Here is a 13,689-nt window from a genome sequence, read left to right as displayed (position 1 = left end):
CTCTAAACTTACCATTCCCAAAACTCATTGCAACACATTCTCTTCATGTTAAGTAACCCCCAGCTATGAACATTTTTGCTAAGAGTCTTCAAAAGTTCTTGAATTCTTACTCGAAACTTGCTCATCTCACCCCCACAATTGCTATTTCTATAGTATACGGTTTAAACAGTGAATTAGTTTCTGTAATTCTACCGGCACATCCTTCCAATAAAAACACTGGTAGGGAAAAGAAGCAATAAATCAATGAGGGAAAACAGCTTCGAAAAATATTTGCCATGCCAGAACACATTTGAAGGACATTGGTGGTTCATGCAGGGAATGGGAAGAACAGCACAAACCACCTTTGTGAATTGTGAAAGAAACAAAGGCAGCGATTAGAAATAAATTTAAATTGAAAAATACGCGACCAAAAAACGTGAATTAAGAACGTGCTGAGTGGCAGAGAGGGCTCAGAGATACAGCATGTGTTACTGAGCTTTCCGCGTCAGACAATTAAATGAAGCAATTAGATTTCAGAGAGCAGACAATTGTTTTAGGACTGAAACAAAGGCTGGAGGAAATACAGCTGCTTGTGTGTGGGGAATGGAGAAAACGGAAAACAAAGCGTTGCCTTTGAAATATTCATGACAATGAATTTGTATGAGAGGAATTTTAATTAAAAGCCTAGAAAACGTCTTGTAACTCAGTAATTAAAATAACGCAATTCAAACCCCAAACTTACTATGCAATATATAATTGGTATCTTCAAAAATCATAGGAAATGCAGCAGGTACTGAAAGGGACAGTGAAGCGACATGGAATAACAATCCTCCAAAATGAGAATTCTCCCGAGGTGACATTTATACTCTTATGGTTTGAAGTGTTTTCTCAAGGCTGTAATGAAACCAATCTCAAGAGACCACAAGGAAAAGGTTTCAGCAATTCCTCACAGGCAGATACTCTTGCTGAGTATCATTTGATAAAACGAGTAATTAAATTGTCTTAGCGCTCACTAACACTTCAGTGTCGGTACATCCTTCACAGAACACCGGTACCTTTATCAATTGGACTTCTGGGAAGCTTGGAGAGGTTTAGAATAAGCTATAAGCTGTGCTTTTAATTAATCATAAACCAAATACAACATCCTCACCGCAGCATGACAAACAATCGGAAGGCACTTACTCACCCAAGGCCTCTCGCTGTGACTCAATTTCAGGCTCCCAAGGGTTGACTAAGAATTTTTTCTTACACTTCCTTGTGTCCTTAACATTCATCTTCTATTAGAGATCTCATCATAGACAACAATCCCATAATAATATAAAAAACTAAAAAAATCAATTTATTTTGTTTTAAGGGAGTATTTTTTAATGAAACGTGCACAAAATTATACAATAGAAAACTTTAATCCAAGTCATAAAAATATTCAAATTTTAATTGAAAATACAAGATTGCTAACTAGATGGCAACACATTTCCTTACAAATCGCAGCCCTTTCCCTTACCCCTCCCTCCCAATAAAAAGTTTTTGTTCCCTTTGTTCCATTTGGTTTTGTTCTCTCACAATCAACTTTTAAATCTCTAATAAAACCAGTTTTTTACTGGCCCTGAGGTACCGAACAGATTGATGCAGACTAGGTCGTTACTTTTATACACAGTAAAACACCCACTATGTACAAACCCTTAAGGAAACAAAGAGTTTTTCATTTTCTGAGGCAGAATATTTCTTGCAGCCAACGTGCGCTCGGCTACGACAAATAAGTTATTCTTGCTGATCCTTCAAATATCCTGATTATATGCAGTAGGCAGTAAACTACTTCTCATATTCCAGATAAATGTATTTTCTGTGAACCAGAAGACTTATTTCAAGTGGATTAGAAAAACATGTTACCGGACAGACTGAACTTGGAACTGTTGCAGAGCTGTTTCACCACATAATTCATCTTGGTAACTCCACTTTGCTTTGCTCACCAAGGTTGCTTAGAGGCACGAAGGAGAAAAGTCTGAAGCCACAGTTTTCTTTAAATACTGTAGAATGAAGACTATATCTACTAAACAAAAGCCTCCAGAACATTTGAGCTAGCCATTTAACCAAAGTGCAGCTCAGTATCTCCTATTCGAAGTCTGGAATGGACAACTGACACTGACAAATATTGGAGCAAGTACGTAGAGAACTGCACCTGCCCAGAGGGTGACACATGGAAACTTCTGTATTACCCACCGCTCTTTGCTTCTACACAATCACTGATACTCAATACACTACAATTTGAAAGATACTTGTGAGAATCATCTAAGGAAAAACCTTAATTAAAAGGTAAGTTCACATTACAGCAGTTTCCATTAACTATGATCAAGTATTCAAGCGTCATTGTCTAGAGGAGAAGCACCAACTGCAACAAAACTCGACAATTATGGATGTCACAGCATTTATGCACAATAGTGATTGTCACACGCTGACATGCGACCTCCACAGTAATGGCACCATGTGGTAGGAACCTGAAAGGAGCTACAAGTCACACAGTAGCAAAAAAAGAAGCCTCTCCTCTTCAAGCATCTATTGATGTAGCGAGAAGGATGTCTGCAGGGACAAACAATCCTCATTCAAGCAACAATGATTTTGGAGAACTCTCCTCCCTTGCACAGGGGATAGTCCCCAGGGGCTGTATGTCTTGACGCTTGTGCAGGTTTTCCAGTCTTAGGTTAGATGCAAAGGCCATTTTTTGAAGTCTGTTCCAAATTAAAGCTGGAAACTGAATCTGGTCTCCTTCATAAATCCTCTTTCCTCTACAAGCTGCTTATAACCACTTTCAAAAACTGCAGAGGGCTTGGAAGAGCTACTGGATCTGGAGCAACCTTTGAAGAGAACAAAGTGCTTTCTGGCCAAGAGCTGGCTGATTCTCACAGGGCATCACTAGAGGAAAGTCAGTGCTATATATTTGCTCTCAGGAGGCTTTGACACTCCTCCACTAAAAAGAAACCAATTTGCTCTCTTGATTTTGTTACGGTACGTTTGTTACCAAGAGCACAGGCAACTGCAGCTTTCAGCAGACAGGACCACACTCTGTGATATGGACTATGAAAATATTCTGAGTAAAGAGTCTTAAAACCTTCACAGCAGTAAAAAGAGGCTGCTGTAAACATCTGTGACACACACAATGTCTCTGATAATTTCAGAGCAACATTTCCTTCAGGATGATGAAGGCACTTGATACAGCCACTTGATTTCAACCGGTTAATTTTTAACCCAGGCACATTTTCTGCCAAGAAAAAGCCACCACGATCTTGCACTGCTGTCTTGGGGCCTGAGATCTTAGCACCCTTTTATAGAGAGCAAATGTATTTGAACAAATTATGGAAGATATTATCTTATAATACTCAAAATCAAAACCCAGTGGACAGCTAAGCAGTCTAACTCCTCCCCTTTTACACTATAGTTATGAACAGGCCAGAAACACACCAAAAAATCCAACCTCCCTGTGAAATTTTAAGTTACAGTTCCCTCAGAAGTGTCCTGTGGATGTATTTCCAGAGAAGATTTATCTGAAAAGTGGGTGTAGTAAAGCAAATCTTGTTTTCAGGTGGGTTGTAGAACAAAAGTGTGAGTATTTCTACAACAATGGAGTTTAGGCATTCTGAAAGTTAAAGTCTTTTAAAGGAAGCATTGAATTACACAGCGATACCTAAGAGGAATTTGTTCTTATGTTAGTCTTCAGCTGACCACAAATCAAGCTATTAAGGCACATAAATTAATGGCAGCACATAAATTAATAACAGAACCAACGATACTCATTTTGGCTCAGAGAAGTAGAAGGCACTTTTAGTTTTTCGGTTGATTTCAGCTGGCTCCGGTGTTCAGCAGCAAGATCGCCTCCTCAACTTTGTCGGCCACCAAATTCATGTGACAGCCCCGAAGGGCTTTTATCAAGTCAGTCACCTTGGCGTCTTTTCCCTTCCACTTCTGCCACTCCCGAAGTGACTGAAACAGCTGCTCGCGCAAGTCACACGGATAAGCTGCTATTATCCTCTCCATTTTCACTTCAGAAACACCAAGTTTCCGCACCAGCATTCTCCAGTTTTTCCCAACGTTTTCACATATGACCTCAATAGCTGCCTTCTGCAGACCTAAAATAGTAGAAATATATCAAGTTAGTGATGGATTTATTAAGAAATGTTACAGTTTTGGGTTTTTTTCTTAGCCAAATGCTACTACTCTTGCTGCATCACACACACCAAAAGGTCTCACCATGCCTGAAAAGCCGCTGGATATACTCAAAATTCTGTGTACATAGCAGGACTTCCAAACGACCATTCAATAAAGAAAGGGAAGACATTTCCACCCCAGAATGCTGTTTGCAGTATATAGAATCATTTTGATTGGCAAAGACCCTCAGGATCATCGAGTCCAACCATAACCCAACTCTGGTATTAAAACATGTCCCCGAGAACCTCATTTAAACGCCTTTTAAGCCCCTGCAGGGGCGGTGACGCCACCACTGCCCTGGGCAGCTTGTTCCAACACCTGACAACCTTTTCTGTGAAGATTTTTTTTCTTAATATCCCATCTAAACCTCATATGCTGCCCTCACGCTACATCTCCAAGCTACAACACAGCTCCACGCAGCATTTCATAGTGGAAACACCGTTTGCAGCAGGGAACTGAGGGCAGCCACGCTGGGTTTGCTCAGACACACTGGGGGAATTAAAATCGGTGTGGAATTAAAAAAAAATAAGCCACCCACGTCGTTCATGCACATCTGGCTGGTCAGCAGGGTCAGTGACCTCCCCGTCCTCAACGAATTGCTTCAGCTGCGAGATCAAATCCTCTCGTTTGATGTCCCGGAGCAAACCTTCGAGGAAGTCCAGGCGGTCCTTGGCGATGAGCTGCTGCTCCAGCAGGATGCCGAACAGCTCCACACCGCTCTGCACCGACTCCAGCTTCCTCTTCCCGATCTTCTCCCGGCAAAGGAACTTGAGGGACGCCAGCTCGGGCTCCAGCAGGCTCGAGGAGAAGGAATGCAGCAGGCTCAGGAAGGGATCCATGGCCCCGGAGGACGGAGAAAGCGGGGAGACCCGGGGGGAGCAGAGCGAAGCGGAGCGGATCAGGCCCAGCGCGGAACCGGCGCCGCCGCAATGGGGAAGCGGGAACCGCTGCCCGCCGTGGCCTCACCCGGAAGTCACGTGAGAACGGCGACTTCCGCCCTCTCACCGCCCCCTATAAAGATGGCGGCGGCGGAGCTGTCAGTATCACAGTATGTTTGGGATTGGAAGGGACCTCAAAAGATCATCCAGTCCAATCCCCCTGCTGGAGCAGGAACACCTAGGTGAGGTCGTACAGGAACATGTCCAGGCGGGTTTTGAATGTCTCCAGAGAAGGAGACTCCACAACCACACCGGGCAGCCTGTTCCAGTGTTCTGTCACCCTCACTGAGAAGAAGTTTTTTCTCAAATTGGAACCTCTTGTGTTCCAGCTTGATCCCATTACCCCTTGTCCTATCATTGTTTGCCACCGAGAAGAGCCTGGCTCCGTCCTTATGGCACTCACCCTTTATATATTTATAAACATTAATGAGGTCACCCCTCAGTCTCCTCCAAACTAAAGAACCCCAGCTCCCTCAGCCTTTCTTCATAAGGGAGGTGCTCCACTCCCTTAAGTATAAGGGTTTGTACACACTAGTGCTTAGACTAGTGTTTGTTTTTGTTTTTTGTTTGTTTGTTTGTTTTGTTGGGTTTTTTTGTGTGTGTGTGGGGGGGGTGTTTTTGTTTGTTTCTTTTTTGGGGGGGTTCTGGTTTTGTTTGTTTGTTTTTCACAGAATTGAAGAATATTAGGGATTGGAAGGGACCTCAAAAGATCATCTACTCCAATCCCCCTGCTGGAGCAGGAACGTTGTTTTGTTTGTGTGTGTTTTTTTTGGTGTGTGTGTGTGGGTGGTTGGTGTTTATTTGTTTGTTTTGTGGGGTTTTTTGTGTGCTTTTGTGTGTGTGGTTTTTTTTAATATTTTCTTTATTTTTTTTTAAAGGAAGTACTAAAGAGAAACAGCCAAATTAATGTACACTGTGATAAAGTCACAAAAGACGTATACCCATCATTAACCAATTGACATGATAAATGATACATTTGACCACCTGCAAAATGAGGGGATTTTTTTCAAGTTTTAGACTCTTCTGCATGACAAGAGGGAGACACAAGATTAAGTAAGAAATAAATTTAGAAGCATAGCATTTATTTTATATTCAACTAATAATTAACAGACGTAAGTAAGAGATTATAACATCCGTTATTTCTTAGTATAGATGTATGTCAAAATTTTCAAAAGTTGTAATGCATATGTTAAAATCATGTGAATATAAGCAACGCAAGGGCATCCAGTTGTTGGAGCACTTATGGAGGATGATCCCCAGTGTTCCCCAGTGCTGATAAAATAAAGAACGCCACTTAACAATAGAATTGACTCTGCCGTTAAGTTTATTTCTCCGTTTCAGTACAAGGATGAAAGGGCTCGCTGGACGGAGAGCAAGAGGCCACAGCAGAGCCCGGCCCCAAAGAGACAATGAGATTCCTGCTATGGCCCCAAAGAGACACTGAGATTCCTGCTATGGCCCCAAAGAGACACTGAGATTTCTCCTGCGGCCCCAGCAGCTGCTCCCCGCCCAGATTAGTTGTGACATGAAGCATCTCCTGACCTTTAAAAGGGAAGAAATAGGGCAAGTGGAAAGTGCCTGTGTTTTGAAGGCAATTTTTATACAAGGTGAAAGGTGGTGAACTTCCCATAAATGAGAGTTCAAGTTCATCCCGTCGTTTTGTAGGTCCCTGGAGCTCAGACAAACCGTGACGGTGTCTCTGCACAGCACGTGTAGGTGGTTCTGGATTTTCCTCATTCCTTCTGTGAACGCCAACATGTTGATTCCCCAAGTTGCCAGCACATTGATTCCCCAAGTTACCCCATTACTAAATTCTTCCCTTAATTTATTATTGTTGCAACACACAGACCGACAGTCCTTGTCATAAAAAGATTGCGATCTCGGATACACAAGTTGAGCATTCTCGTTTTCCACATCTCCAGTCTCACATTCCAGCGTGAGCAACAACTTCTCCAAAACATTCTTGAAACTCCCACGGGCACAAACCCTCCTGAGATAAAACTCTGAGGTTTTCAGCATCCTGTTTCAGTCTGTTGCACAGGGCTCGTCTCACACATGATCAGGAAAGGTGATACATGGAACTAGCTACACACATGAAGCCCATCTGTGCATCTGCAGCGTATTTCACACTGAATACAAGATTTGTTTCCCATAAAATCCTATCAGGTTATATGAATAAATAAATTTGGGACTCCCATCAGCCTCCTTTTATTTTCCCCACCTTTGTACACCTCATCCAGGAAAGATGACACGTCATCTCATCATGCGCACCTTGAAAAGCAGCTAACGAGCATATTATTCCCAGTCTCTCAGATAAAAATATTAAACCTGTTTAAAAGAGAGATTTTTGTGTAGTCCCTAAGTGCTGCAAATTGGGAATTAGCCTGTGGCAGGGTCTCAGGGTAAACAGCGAGAGGAACTGGCACAAAGAATTTGAGCTGGGATGAGATGCACCTGGGTTGAGAGATGGATTTTCTTGCTGCAGCCCTAAATAGACTTCAAAGCAAAGGAAATAACATTAACATAAAGGGCAAAGGGTGGTATGATGCCAAGGAGAAATGTATTTACAAAGCGTGGATTAATTTAGAAAGCAGATGCAAACCCCAGTGACAAGTATAAAATCCAGTTAAATAAAATCTCTTTTTAATTTTGCCAAGGGAAGGGAGATGACTCTGTGAAACAAGAGGAATAAAATCACATTGTGCGTAGCTTGTGCGTGGTGATGGCAGCTGGCTGAATTCAGAGACAGGTCGATGCGAAGAAAGTCTAAATCTGCATAATTTATACCTTAATTCTCTATCCCCTGACATGCAATTGAAAGCAAACAGCAACTGAGATTTTCATGTGTTCCCAGGAACTCAGTGGCCAGATTCAGCACTGATGGACGAGGAGACACGAAAGTGATTCCACACATCGCTGTAATTCTAAGGGAGTCTGAATTGGTAACGAATGTGGAACTAAGAGATACAAATCATCACTTAATTAAGATATAAATCATTACTTAAATGCTTTTAAACTCACTCCTAATGCCTGGCATAGTGATTTAGTAGTCGCTTTTATTATGTCTGAATCTGACCCATTAACTCTACTTTGACACGTTCACAGATGAAAACACCCGAGCAACTCGCTGTCCTTCAGTTATTGCCATTGAAAGCAATTCCCGGGGCTTTGGCAAAGAGAGCATTTGCCAAGGTCAACAGATCATAACCGCTCCACATCGGAATAAAACTTACTTGAAATGATTTATTAGAGCCGCTCAGATTTCAGTGGAAGTTTCCCAGAAACGGGAGTGCCATGACTGATCCGCTTCCTCACCAAATAATTTAGAGGTTTCTTGAGGCAAGACGATTCCTTGCAAAATGCTGCAGAGGGAGCTCGAAGCTTGGGAGAGTCTCACACTGAGCCTTTCGACTTCATGGTCTTTGCTGGAGGAGCAGGGCAAAGAGAGCAAACAAAAGATGCATTTCTGGAGCCTTTTTGAGGTGACGGTCACAAGGACATTCAGGCAACAAACACCCAGTTAGAGACTGGACACAAAACAGCGAAACGTGCAGCTGACCTTGGTGGGATCTGAATAAACATGGGGTGGCTGAAAGGTTCCTTGGGAGGGTTCTATAAATATTAACAGCTGCTTTTAAAAGCAGTATATTAATCCACGTGCCATGAACAGTAAACGTTTTGGTAAGATGTATGTGGCTGCAGTGAACCGCAGGTGACTGGGATGAGTTTGCATGGAAACTTTGGAAGATGCTTTGTGTTTTCTAGCCAAGGTGACTAAAATTTCTGGCTGGTCCATCGTCTTAGCTCTGGCATCGTCCTGTGATCTGCTCTGGGGTTGTGGAAATGTCTGGCAGTTTGTGCAGGAGCTGCAACCCCTCTGATGTAACCTGATTTGCTTTTAGTGCTCATTAACACATCTCAGTCCACCTGCGATGACTCTTTTCTCTATTACTCTCCAGCAATTTACTCTTGAGGTGACAAATTGCCTGCTCTAAATATTAACAGCCTGCCTTCTCTTTTCAGCCTGCTCCTCTTCCCTACCGAGCGATGTGCTTGCAGCTGGCTGCTGACACACCAGAACTACTTCTAATGTATTTCAGATGCTGGCTGTAACGTGGCTAATTCAGCATGTTACCTGTTATGTTCAAATCAGAGATAATAACGCTGATTTTCAAAGAAATCTCTCTCCTTTCCAAGGCCCACAGCAAGGGCTGCACACACCGGTAGTTTCCAGTGTTAATACATGTATTTTTTGTCTTTGCTTTCGTTCTGAGCTACATACCTGCTGGTTTGTATGTACTTTGCTTACCTTTGGTGTGTGTAAAGCGTAAATCACTGCTGTTTGTTCAGTGTTGTTGGATGAGGCTAAAGTTCTGCCCCCATGCTTGTACGGTGCAGAGGATGGGCTTCTGTGGGACCTTCTCTCAATGAATCAGGACTATATCTTCACAGACTTGATGGGGTAGTTGCTTTCAATAATATGCAGGATGAAGAGATAGTCAATGGGTGTCTTCAGAGGCAGAAACTGGCATCAAGAAAAGCTTGGCTCTTGACAATCTATATGGTCCGTATTAGACTGTCCGATTGTCAAGGGGAAGGTGGAATTGTCAAAATGGTATTTGTTTCCTTTTTTTTAGCAAGGGGAAGCAAAAAGGGGGATATCCATACACTGGAGGTAGTGTCAAAATTCAAAGCATGCTGTCAGATAAGTGAAATCTGTACTCTGATGCACAGGGTGGTGCTTCCAAAAGCCCTGCAGCCAGAGAGGGGAGAACTCTCCTCCTTTTTGAGTGAGAAATAAGAAACACGATGGGTTGCAGTTTCTAGTTGCTCGAGTCTATAGAAACTGGAGTATTTGCACTACAGCACTACATGCACTACAGCATTTTCAAATGAAGCAGCTTTGATTTCTAACTTATCACACAATTCAATAGCAAATAACCCAGTGCAAATTTAAAATTCTCATCCCTGATAGTTCTGAGACACAGGCTGGACAAACTTCTGGACATAGACCAGATAATGAATCCTGTCTCCACACTGAGAAATTCTTTCTCTTTTGAGGTTCAGTCAATTGCACGCTTCTTATATTATTACTGCCATTCTCTCTCAAGGGAATTAGGAGCATCTTGGGTTTTCTTTGTTGGCTTCAATATAAGAGCAGTATTAAAAAAATGCAACCCCCTCCCTACTGGTGGAATTGGGTGGTAACAGGTTTTCTGTTCACTTACTTTTTCACTCCCATGGTGAATAAACTGGTTTCCATAAAATTCCTTACTATACTTATTCAATGCCTCTCATCCATTGCTGGTAAAATCCTAAAATGCACATTTTTGGCAAAGAAATGGCAGTTTCTGCCTTTTCTTTTGTGTATGGATTGATCCGTCCATGTTTCTTTTGTCAGGTATTACCTCTGTTGCTATAACATCTAGCGTAGAAAGACATGCTCCAGTAAAGAAACTATTTGTGAAGAGACTTAGAATCCTAAGAAAAAACTGTCCATGACAAAAGAGCCTATAAGAAAAGTTAAATTGTTGTGGGCTGAAAGAGAGAAAATGAGAAGCAGAGTGTGGGAAAAGCAAATAAGTATTGAAAAGCGAGTGAACTCTGGCATGAATCGGTTGTATACAGATAAAAGATCTGGCCAAGTAACAACAACAACAAGCAATAAGTTGTTAACAGATGCTTGAACTTAATATTGAAACAGAAGAAGTGTTGATATAGTTCTGTTGATATAGTTCTGTTGTGTTATTGTTGGCAGGAGAAGTTAGTTTAACTTTAGGGGAAGGGTAAATTGTAGACTTTTGTTTATTTTCTCCAGCTAAAAACCTCTGACTTGACTTTTTACCTATTTTCGCAGTGAATTTTCATCATACCATGTAAGTATGAAATCATTCAGACAAACATTTCACATGTCAGTAAAGCTCTGTGTATATATTAGCCCAGCACATTTCATTCCTCTAAACCATATTCATTACTTAAGCTCTGCAACATCCATTTTGCCCTTGAAAAAACCAGAAGAACAGAGAAAACAGAAAACAAGGGTTGTCTGCACAGGAATGTCATTGTGAAATAAGCCAGGGAAGACATAAAAAACCTCCCAAAAGAGCTGTGAAAGATCATTAGATCTCTTTTGGGGCAGCAGTGCCGCACAGAGATTCCAGCGTGGGGCTGAAAAGCAAAATATCTCCCTTAGAGTGGTGAAGAACTTCTGGACTTAAGGGATTTGTGAGTCCAACACTCGCTCCAGCCCATTGACTCTCAAGCCCATATTGGGACAATTGGTTGAGAATGAATCAAATAAAATTAAGATATGAACTGGAAGCTGCTACTTGTCCAGGGCAATAATCCAGTGGTTCTGGTTGCTGAAAGCTAATACTAATTAATTTCTGAAGAGTACATAAATTTGTCCTTTATTTTCCTTAGCTGCTCTATTGCCAATTCCCAAGCCCAATAAAAACATGAAAAGGTAAACACTTACCACATTAAGATTTATTTTCTTGGATAGGAAATAAATGGAGGTGTTTTTCTTCAGTGTCCTTCTTTTCATTGGAAAATACAATATTCTGAGCAGCTATTAAAAAAGGTTAGGATAACTTAAAATTAACTCTTCTGCAGAAAATGGATCAATACTAGTTTGCAGTTTCTTACAAGCATGCAAATAGTCCTGAACCACAGGACGTCCTCCTCCCACCTAAAGAAAGGGTTTTTCCCCCTTTCCTTATTGTACATCTTTTCTATATCTCATTGCAGTTAAAAAAATAGCAGCAGGAATCTTTTTCTTTTGCTCTGTGAATACTCCAGCTCTAATTTCTTCTGCATTAACAGCCTCTGCTTTGGACCTGGCCATTGCCATGAAAGTGGTGTGAAAAATGTGACCTTTCTCTGCATCCAGCCTGCAGAACGGCCCCTTCACAGACCAGAAAATATCTCGACCTATAAATGTCTCCCGGAGTTACTAAAATTTCACTGTAATAAATATAGATGAATGAGCCTGGCTGCATTTGCTTCATTTCTGAGCTGAACTCAGGTGGTGGGAGCTCAGTACAGTGCCTGGAGAGAATAACAAACCAAGAGGTGGGGGGGACACATTTCCTAAATACAAGTATTAATTAGGTATCTGAGATTTGCAATAGAATTCCCCATTAGAGGAAAGGTCAGTGGATTTTTCTTCTTCCCTTCAAGAACATGCCAATACATTATTTTCTATCTGAGTCATTTCACCGTCATTGAAGCTGGAAGGTGTAAGGATCTTTTCAAATCCGATTAGAGCGGGAGCGCCTTGTCTGCTCCAACACGGTACAGTTATTATCCCAGCGCTCATTTCCTTTTAAAACCCGAGTAGTTCTATGGAAGCATTAAGTGACACAGGATATGACTCGGTTACTTACGCATAGGGATTTAGATATAATAAATAAGAAAGCAAATCTGGTTTCATCGTGCCCCTCCCTTGATTCTTAGGAGGGGAGGAAGTATTTTTTTCTCCTCTCTAAATAAATGCTTTAATTTGAGCGAGTCTGCAGTTTTGTAGTCTGAACCAGATATCAATTAATCTTAAGCCACAACTTGGAATTCAATTTCATACACCAATATAATGGAAACTTGTTGCATGTGTTGACAGAGCTGAAAAGTCTATGGAGGAGCGTGATTTACTGAGAGCAGAATGGATTAATGTAATACAATATGCAGCATTTATATTTTTTTCCTTAGAGTCTGTATACGTTAGAAGAAATAAGGAGCTTACACATACCACAGCTTTGCCTACCCTCAAAAAATTCACATACTGAACTTCCATTTTTTCTCAAGAAGCTCCTGTTCAATCAACCCTAAATGACTTTCAACACAAGATGAGACACAAGCTTATTGTCTTTTGTCTTTCAGGTCTACATATAAACCTAGAGGTTTGCTGTTATCCACCAATTTTGGAGTGAGTGAGGCTTTCTAAAGCAGAATTAGCCTGTATTGCAGCTTTGCCGAGTGCAACTTGGAAGCGATTACCTGTTGTTTCTTACCCACAAGAAGACCCAGAGATGACCACCCGCTTACCTCCACAGCTCGCTTTGGTCGGAGCTCCAAAATAAGCATTGTAAAGACATGGAAAAGTTTGGTTTTGGAAGTAAAATTCAAAAAGACAAAAGCGAAGAGGTTTAGTAGAATTTCAGAACTGACTCTCCGTTTTACTACTTCTGCTCTTTGAAGCCAGGAAGATGTAGCTGAAGTTCACATTAAATTATCCTCAGGAGTTTGTTCCTTCCCTGCTCCCAACTCCCTCCTGCTCCCAACAGTGCCCGAGTAGAGTAAAATACCTGAATAATTCCAGGAGCTTGGCTCAGAATCCACCAGATCGCAGATCCAGTTGCTACACACACCATCTCCTGCTGACCTGAGAGCTCTTGCAGCAAACCTGGAGCAGTCCAGCCTACTCAGATTTATTACTTTCCCACTCCATGGTTCATTACTTGTAATTACCTCCCTTCTTTTCCTGCAGATGGATATTGAAGAGTAATACATTAAGAAATGGGAGCTGCTCAGTTAATTACATGGGAATTCCATGCTTGGGATCACCACGCCGTGATGA

The 13,689-nt window shown here is 41.6% G+C and overlaps 1 protein-coding gene and 1 long non-coding RNA gene across 2 annotated transcripts; both read right to left on the bottom strand.

Moving 5' to 3' along the window:
- Window positions 1-1,317: 1,317 nt before the first annotated feature.
- On the bottom strand, window positions 1,318-5,159 carry FADD (Fas associated via death domain). The gene is made up of 2 exons (XM_005511055.3): window positions 4,715-5,159; window positions 1,318-4,097 (listed from the first exon to the last, which is right to left on the bottom strand). Exons 1-2 carry the CDS (start codon window positions 5,013-5,015, stop codon window positions 3,811-3,813), a joined length of 588 nt encoding a protein of 195 aa, XP_005511112.1. The 5' UTR covers window positions 5,016-5,159; the 3' UTR covers window positions 1,318-3,810.
- Window positions 5,160-7,054: 1,895 nt separating this feature from the next.
- LOC135579629 (uncharacterized) lies at window positions 7,055-13,554 on the bottom strand. Its single transcript, XR_010473176.1, has 4 exons — window positions 13,418-13,554; window positions 11,593-11,685; window positions 9,424-9,583; window positions 7,055-8,539 (listed from the first exon to the last, which is right to left on the bottom strand). It is a non-coding gene; the product is annotated as an uncharacterized LOC135579629 (long non-coding RNA).
- Window positions 13,555-13,689: the final 135 nt, after the last annotated feature.

The sequence above is a fragment of the Columba livia genome, chromosome 5 (genome assembly GCF_036013475.1).
Source record: "Columba livia isolate bColLiv1 breed racing homer chromosome 5, bColLiv1.pat.W.v2, whole genome shotgun sequence".
Lineage (NCBI taxonomy): Eukaryota > Metazoa > Chordata > Aves > Columbiformes > Columbidae > Columba > Columba livia.
The sequence above is the reverse complement of the archived record's forward strand: the minus strand, read 5'-3'. Positions and strand labels throughout refer to the sequence as shown.

Coding starts and splice junctions, on each gene's coding strand:
- FADD (XM_005511055.3), bottom strand. CDS start 5,015: ATGGATCCCTTCCTGAGCCTGCTGCATTCCTTCTCCTCGAGCCTGCTG. Junction 4,098..4,714: donor GCCAGATGTGCATGAACGAC/GTGGGTGGCTTA, acceptor CTACTATTTTAG/GTCTGCAGAAGGCAGCTATT.